General features: G+C 45.0%; 3 protein-coding genes and 1 pseudogene across 3 annotated transcripts; 3 read left to right on the forward strand and 1 right to left on the reverse strand.

Annotated features, from left to right (window-relative positions):
• Positions 1-960: 960 nt before the first annotated feature.
• Positions 961-1,919, forward strand: LOC123243891 (histone H1.4-like). Its single transcript, XM_044672033.1, has one exon. The coding sequence runs from the start codon at positions 1,009-1,011 to the stop codon at positions 1,666-1,668; it is 660 nt and encodes a 219-aa protein (XP_044527968.1). The 5' UTR covers positions 961-1,008; the 3' UTR covers positions 1,669-1,919.
• A 122-nt stretch (positions 1,920-2,041) lies between these two features.
• Positions 2,042-2,693, reverse strand: LOC123243895 (histone H2A type 1). Its single transcript, XM_044672037.1, has one exon. The coding sequence runs from the start codon at positions 2,630-2,632 to the stop codon at positions 2,240-2,242; it is 393 nt and encodes a 130-aa protein (XP_044527972.1). The 5' UTR covers positions 2,633-2,693; the 3' UTR covers positions 2,042-2,239.
• A 233-nt stretch (positions 2,694-2,926) lies between these two features.
• Positions 2,927-3,991, forward strand: LOC123243899 (histone H2B type 1-M). The gene has a single exon (XM_044672040.1). The coding sequence runs from the start codon at positions 2,986-2,988 to the stop codon at positions 3,364-3,366; it is 381 nt and encodes a 126-aa protein (XP_044527975.1). The 5' UTR covers positions 2,927-2,985; the 3' UTR covers positions 3,367-3,991.
• LOC123246287 lies at positions 3,538-5,836 on the forward strand (annotated as a pseudogene).
• The last annotated feature ends 2,033 nt before the right edge of the window (positions 5,837-7,869 follow it).

Here is a 7,869-nt window from a genome sequence, read left to right on the forward strand (position 1 = left end):
AGAGGTGATCTCCTTCTCCCCACCCCCACCCCCCCTTGGAGCAAAGACTGCAAGCCACTTATCTTTGCTCTGGTATAGTTTAGATTAGATGTCACCTGTGGTCCATTCCAGCTGGAATTTGTGAATTGCTTGGAAGGGGGAACTGAGGAAGCTACATCGTTGCCATAGTCCCCCCCCTCCCCCTTTTCCACCCATCACCCACCCGCTTTCTGCCCACCGAGCCATCCCCATCAAAATCTAGGTCTTTCTTAGGCATTAAACCGCTTGAAATTCAACAGGTGGAACTTTCTATTCGTGGTCCAAGGACCTTCCAAAGCCCCTTGTGTCCTGAAGGGAGCTGCCTGTGTTGGAAGCAAAATCCTTCTTGCAGCATCTCATTCCCATGAATCCCTATGCCGAAATGGCCTAAGAGCCTGTGCTACTTCCCTCCCCGAGAAACAGGATTTTCACGTAAATGTGAAGAGAATCTTTGTCGTTTTTGGATAAGTGAGAAGTCGAGTGTCCCTAGAACTATACCCTGGGGGAAAGGTCATGGGGAGTAAAAGGACAGCTCTCGAATTTGAAGGAAACACGGGGAGTAGTCTCAGTTTGACCTGAGTTTCATGGATAGTTAGGGGGATTGGGAGAGGCTCAGAGCGCAATATTTGAGGTTGCAGCGAGAAGCCGAGCCGCACACGAACCCAGAGTCTTCTGACTTCAGGTTCGGATAGAAACAGCGCGATTGCGTGCCGGGGGTTTTTGTGTTTTTTCCCTTTTTTCGGGGGTAAGAAACACAACCGCGAAGCAGAGTCGAGTGGCTGTAAGAGACAGAGAAGGCGGGTTGCACCGCGAACCAATCACAGCGCGGCTCCCTTGTCTATATATACTCCCGGGCCCAGCGTCGTGGGCTATAGCGACTGTGGTGGTCTGTCTTTCTATTTTATTATTGTTATTATTATTATTATTATTATTGTTATTTTTTTTGGCCTCGTTCTAGTTTTTCCTTTGGCCCAGTCGGAGCGCGAGACGATGTCGGAGACTGCTCCCGCCGCCCCGGCCGCTCCAGCCCCCGCGCCGGCTGAGAAGACTCCAGTCAAGAAGAAGGCCAAGAAACCTGCCGGAGCCGGGGCAGCTCGGCGCAAGGCTGCAGGACCCCCGGTGTCTGAGCTGATCACCAAGGCGGTGGAAGCCTCCAAAGAGCGCAGCGGCGTGTCTCTGGCCGCCCTTAAGAAGGCGCTGGCGGCAGCCGGCTATGACGTGGAGAAGAATAACAGCCGCATCAAGCTGGGGCTCAAGAGCTTGGTGAGCAAAGGCACTTTAGTGCAGACCAAGGGCACCGGTGCTTCCGGTTCTTTCAAGCTCAACAAGAAGGCTTCTGCAGGTGAGGGCAAAGCTAAGGGCAAGAAAGCTGCTCCCGCCAAGGCCAAGAAGCCGGCTAGCGCTGCGGCCAAGAAGCCCAAGAAAGCTGCGGGGGCGGCAGCTGCCAAGAAAAGCGTAAAGAAGACGCCGAAGAAGGTCAAGAAGCCTGCTGCGGTGGGAGCCAAGAAGGCGACGAAGAGCCCAAAGAAGCCCAAAGCCGCCAAGGCGAAAAAAGTGGCCAAGAGCCCGGCTAAGGCCAAGCTGGTTAAGCCCAAGGGGGCTAAACCTAAGACAGCTAAGCCTAAGAAGGCAGCGCCGAAGAAGAAATGAAGGGTGCTACGGAAAAATTCCGCTTTTAGAAGCCTCAAAAGGCTCTTTTAAGAGCCACCCCAAATTCTCAAGACAAAGAGCTTGTTTAACACGATACTTCCTGATCCTCTTCCCCCTTCCCACAGTTTCCCTACACTCTTGCCGCGGGGTGGGGGGCGCCAGGACAAATCAGTGCCTCTTTGGGAAAGAGAGACGCACCTTGGTTTTTCAAAAAGACCTCTTCCGTGCATGCGGCTCGCCAGCTTGGCTATAAAGAGAACCGCTTTTTTAGCATTTTCGAAGGCACTTCAGGCCCCAGAGCGCTCGGCTGAGGTTGTAAGATTCGGCAGTCTTGGGGCCAGAGAAATCCTGTGCTTGTCACTAATGAGCGAGGCGAAAGGCTGGGGGGGGGGGGGGTACTGAGACTGGGCTGCACGTGGAAACCCGAGACTTGTGCGTGCTTCATGTTGGGTAACACTACGAAGGGGAAGTGGGAATCGGGGCGTGTAACGGCCTTTTTTCTTGAAAAAATTGGGTGGCTCTGAAAAGAGCCTTTGATGCCTGTGTCGGGGGCTAGTCTTCATGAACGCCTTTACTTGCCCTTGCCTTTGTGGTGACTCTCGGTCTTCTTGGGCAAGAGCACAGCCTGAATGTTGGGCAGAACGCCGCCCTGGGCAATGGTGACTTTGCCCAGTAACTTGTTGAGCTCCTCGTCGTTGCGGATGGCCAGCTGCAGGTGGCGGGGAATGATACGCGTCTTCTTGTTGTCCCGGGCGGCGTTACCAGCCAACTCCAGGATCTCAGCAGTCAGGTACTCCAGCACGGCTGCTAGATAGACTGGCGCTCCCGCGCCGACTCGCTCGGAGTAGTTGCCTTTGCGGAGCAAACGGTGCACCCGACCTACGGGAAACTGCAGGCCTGCCCGAGAAGAACGAGACTTGGCCTTAGCGCGGGCTTTACCTCCCTGCTTTCCGCGTCCTGACATGGCAGAGATAAAAGTAACTCTTGGCTGAAGCGGAAAAAAAAGACCTGGTTTTTCCTCCTTTCGCAGGACGCAGGACCTATTATACTATCAAGCGGTAGGCTAAACGGAGCCCTCCCATTGGTTCAGAGCGCTCTTGCTCATTTAGCCAATAGAAAAGTTGGACGGTCATCTCTCGTTTGCATATGCTCCTCCCAATACGGAAACGGCTTTGAACATGCTTCGTCCAATCCGGCGTCAGGGACTCCTAATCTCTCATTTGACTACGCGCACTACAAGTAGCACCGAGTGGACGGAGGCAAGCAGTATCGTCGAATTTCTCTCTCTGAGTTTTCACGTCGCTTTTATCTTCAGCAATGCCTGAACCTACCAAGTCCGCTCCTGCTCCGAAGAAGGGCTCCAAGAAAGCCGTGACCAAGGCGCAGAAGAAAGATGGCAAGAAGCGCAAGCGCAGCCGCAAAGAGAGTTATTCCATCTACGTGTACAAGGTGCTGAAGCAGGTCCACCCGGACACGGGTATCTCGTCCAAGGCCATGGGCATCATGAACTCCTTCGTCAACGACATCTTCGAGCGCATCGCCGGCGAGGCTTCCCGCCTGGCCCATTACAACAAGCGCTCCACCATCACTTCCCGGGAGATCCAGACGGCCGTGCGCCTGCTGCTTCCCGGGGAATTGGCCAAGCACGCCGTGTCCGAGGGCACCAAGGCCGTCACCAAATACACCAGCTCCAAGTAGGCTCGGGCAGTGAAAACAAACAAACAAACAAACAAACAAAAACAAAACTAACCCAAGGGCTCTTTTAAGAGCCGCCCACACTTTCAAACAAAAAGAGCTTTGACATTGTTGGGTCGAATGTTTTTCCCCCGGTAGGTAGAAAGTGCTCTGGTGAGGAAAGGGAGTGTATACATGCCAATTTGTTGTGTAAGAGACCGAAAAGGAAATAAATATGATTGCCACCTCAATTACCCCCCCCCCCCCCAAATTCTCACCAGTTTTGATCTTCATCCAGTGTAATTACACTTTCTGCACTGTTTACCGAGTTGCCTGGAAAGTTACTAGGCCTTTACCCCAAGCCAACACCAGCAGCTAATTAGATTAGCTGTAGTGGCACAAGTGTAGTGGCTTAGCACCTAAAGGTAATCCAAAAAGAAAACAAAAAAAAAAAAATGCTGTTTTCTGGCAACACTGTGTGCTGGCAAAACGAGAGCATTTCAGCCAAATTAGGTATAGTATCCAACATCTCATGGCTGCCAATTTTAAGCCTGCATATATAAAATTGTTTTTATTGATTTGCTAAAAACTTTTTAACCTTAATCGTTTAAAAATGAAAACCTGGAAGAAATAATCACTACCTATTTCACAAAACTTAAACAGCCTGTACCTGGCAGTACATATATGTGCATACATTTAGTAAAGGGAAGAGAAATACATGCGGTTCAAAGGCTGACCAGAATCAAGAGTCCCTTGTTAAATCACATAAATAGATCAGGAAGACTTAAATGTGATTTTTAAAGCATCTATTTACTTGACCCTGGAAAAAAGGAATGATATATTTTATGGTTTTAAAGATACAACAATCTAGTAGCTTATCTCTTAAGTTGGATAAATTGTGAACTCCTTAAGGGCAGAAACTCTTTTAGTAGTATCTTCAGTACTTAGCACTGTGCCTGCCATATATTAAACAAATGGGCAAAGATTATTTCTTTTCCTTCCCTTGGTATATGCAAAATATTTAGTTATATATACATTTTTACAGCTACACAGTTCTAAAGGAACTTAGCTTTAGAAAAAGGTTTATCTCATTTTGTTTAAAGACTTAAGATCAAATACATTTCATTATATGCAAGATAGTTAAGTGAATGTAAATAGTTTTAAGTCTGCTATGTAATCAGCATAATTATATGACAATAAATTTAAGGGCACAAAAGATATAGAAGAATATCTTCAAAAATATAAAACACCAAAACTATCAGACCAAGTAAAAATCTTAAATAATCAAATCTCAGAAAAAGAAAATAGATCTAATTGTAAAGAATCTATTAAAGGTGTGGAGGGAAAGGAACCCACACCTCATGGATTCAAAGGAGAATTCTTTCAAACTTTTAAAGAACACTTAAGGACTCATACTTTACAAATTAGCCTGGAGTGGCAACCTTCACACTTATGTGAGTGAAGTAAGGCAGCTGTGTCTCTCCCCACCATTACCCTACTGGAAATAGGAGATGGGATGGTGTTGAGTGGAATATAATCTTGTCTTTCTCATAAGAAGTCCTAAGAACATAGATAGAAGCTTGTACTTTTCCTTCCTTTTAGAACATCACACCTTCCCACCTTCTTCTTAAAACAAAAACCTTGGTCTTTCACATTTCAAAGACCTTGAGGAGTAAAGTAGTTCACAATCCATCAAATGTAATCTACAACCCAGAAATTCACTCATCCTTTAATTTGATATTTTCAACCCAGTAATTCATTCATCTTTTAACTCAATGTCTATTTCACTTATCTTGTATATTCCAGTAATTCACTTATCTTTTAAAGTAATCTGCAACCCAGATGCCAAACAATAGAGTTTGAGATCCCCTGAACTTATGGATTTCTCTACTTGTGTTTTCAGAAAAAATTAGCATGTGTTTTTCTGGAGATAACCACAACATCTGAATGTGTTATAGAGCTCACTTTAGGAGTAGGAAGGCCAGTGGTATCTGAGTCTGCATGGAAGTGTGCTTTGAAGTATCATGGGGAAAGCCTTTTAACTTCTTGGCTATAGTCTTTAATTATAGCCCATTGTGCCTTTGAATATGTTGGTGGTGTTGTCATGTGTTCTGGACCATCAATGAAACCTATAATCCAGAATTGTGGCATTGTCTTTGCAGAAAATCTTAACCGACATTTTCATGCAAAGCAAAGAGGTGATATTATAATTGCCAAAAGTCCAAGTGACCATAATCAAATATTTGTAAAATTGGTCTGGAAGGAGATAGTTTTCACACATAATCCATCAGGTTTCCTCAAAAGCCACAGCTATGTGCCAACAGGTCATATTTGGCTGGAGGGCGATAATCTCAAGAATTTTACACATTTTAGGTACTATGGGCCAATTCCATATGGACTAATCAGAGGATGCATTTGCTTTAAGATTTGGCCTCTGAATGATTTTGGATTTCTATGTGACAGTCCCAATGGCCACAGATTTCCTGATGAATAATCAACATTTAGCCAACTTCATTATTGTATCGTATTCTCCATTTTTTCTGTCACTAAAACCATGTATTTATAAACAAAGTATTTGATATTAAAGATGTCAAAGATAGTATTGGATTAGACCCCATGAACTAGTATTTCCCTATCCTTCTAGAAACTCACTTAAGACCAAAGCCATAACCATCATCCCCCTTCTTGCTGTTTACTAGGTTTCTCACTGGGAACTGGAACAGAAATAGCAAGCCTACCCATGTCCCTTGAAACTTTTCAGACACTCTCCCAGGAACTCCAGAGAAGTCCTGGGAGTCCTCCTGGGAGAAATCAGCACTGGTACAATAGAAATATAAAACCCAATTGACTCCCTTGTTACGATTAAAAATGATAAAGACTGAGATAATAAGAGAAATTAGTAGTTTAATTAAAGCCATGGCCATGTTGGTAAAATATATATGACCGCACCTGCCTAGCTTTTAGATTTACCGCCAGAGCCCATCTTCTCCGCGCGTCAGTCAGCTCCTCAGGAAGATCAAGAGGCATTCTTTTGGGCCCTCCTCTCATTTAAACTGTCCTATGCGTGAGGACTTAGACGTCCCCACGCCCAAAGAACCGGAAACCGGAAACCCATTTGAATCACGGGAAATGTAGTCTGATAGTCCCCACGTGTCCATAGGGAGTCTGCTAGACACTTCCCTGAATTTAAAACAAACATTTCCCCCTGAGGTCCGGAAGAAGGAAAAAAAAAAAAAAAAAAAAAAAAAAAAAAAAAAAAAAGTTTGGCCCTTTTTTTCTTCGCTGGATCTGTAAACACAGACAACTTCTAAATTTCAGGAATTTGGGGGATAAAAGAAATAGATGAACGAATGGATAAAACTAGCCGCATTGACAAAAAACCAATTGGGGGGCAGTCCCCTATTGGTATAACACTGTACAATTAGAACAAATTGCATTCAGCTGTTTAACTCCCCATAATTCAATCAACTGCACCCCAAAGTTCAATTTGGATCTTCATGGTCCAGTGAAGGCTTTTCAGGCATCTTCATGGTGTCTTCACCAAACAGGTTCGTCATCTGGATTCTGGGGAGATGGCAAAACCCTTATCCTAAAATTATTCTCAAAAGAATTTAAACTAAACATTATAGATTATAAAACATATATTTCCTTGTAAGAATTATACACCCTGCAGAAATGGTCTTCCAGAATAGATGAGGCCTTGATCTTCTAACAGCTGAGAAAGGTGGCCTTTGTGTCTCTTTCTGAATGAACAACACTTTCTTTATCAGTAGGTCTGGAGTGGTAAGAAATACAGCCAAGTCCCTTAGGGACAGAGTTGCACACCCTACGAGAAATATCACAAAGTTATAATTCCTGGGGATAGCTCTCCTCCTGATAATCTTCCTCATTACTGGGCCCACTAATACTAATATACTAATAACCCAATTCCTTCATCATACAATCGCTTCATTGTCGAGCTCCACTGTCAATAATGTTCTCTTATTAGGATCTTACAGACAACATTATCAATATCAAGGAACCATAAGTGACCCCAATGACATGCGTTGCCCCCTTTTCAGCAGGAAGCTGAACCATCTAACAAAAAAGGTCCTTCATTTCCCCCTTGGACTTATGGCCCCTTTTCTAAGCCCTGCCCCACTTTGCCACCCCAATTTTATTTTATTTTTTTATAAAAAGCAAAGCATGGGATTGACAAGCCTAAATCACCTTCCCTTCCCCCTTTTCCCCAATCAAAACTATCAGCTCCCCATCCCCAGCACTAGCTGGAACTTCAGAACAAAGCAGATGTTCTGCCCAGTGGGACATTGTAACTTCTCATACCTTAACCTGATAGATTCAAGATAGATTGAGTCTGAATGTATGGTGTCTGTACCCTGCTAAGAACTATATGGTCATGGGAACCAGCTGCCCCCTCCCCACTCCAAACAGCCAATGAGACAAATCCAAGATTATCCCATCTTTCCCAAACCCATAAAAATCTATGTCTCTATGTCTTCCCCTACCCAGTCAGGACTCTTTGCTAAT

The sequence above is a fragment of the Gracilinanus agilis genome, chromosome 4, assembly GCF_016433145.1.
Source record: "Gracilinanus agilis isolate LMUSP501 chromosome 4, AgileGrace, whole genome shotgun sequence".
Lineage (NCBI taxonomy): Eukaryota > Metazoa > Chordata > Mammalia > Didelphimorphia > Didelphidae > Gracilinanus > Gracilinanus agilis.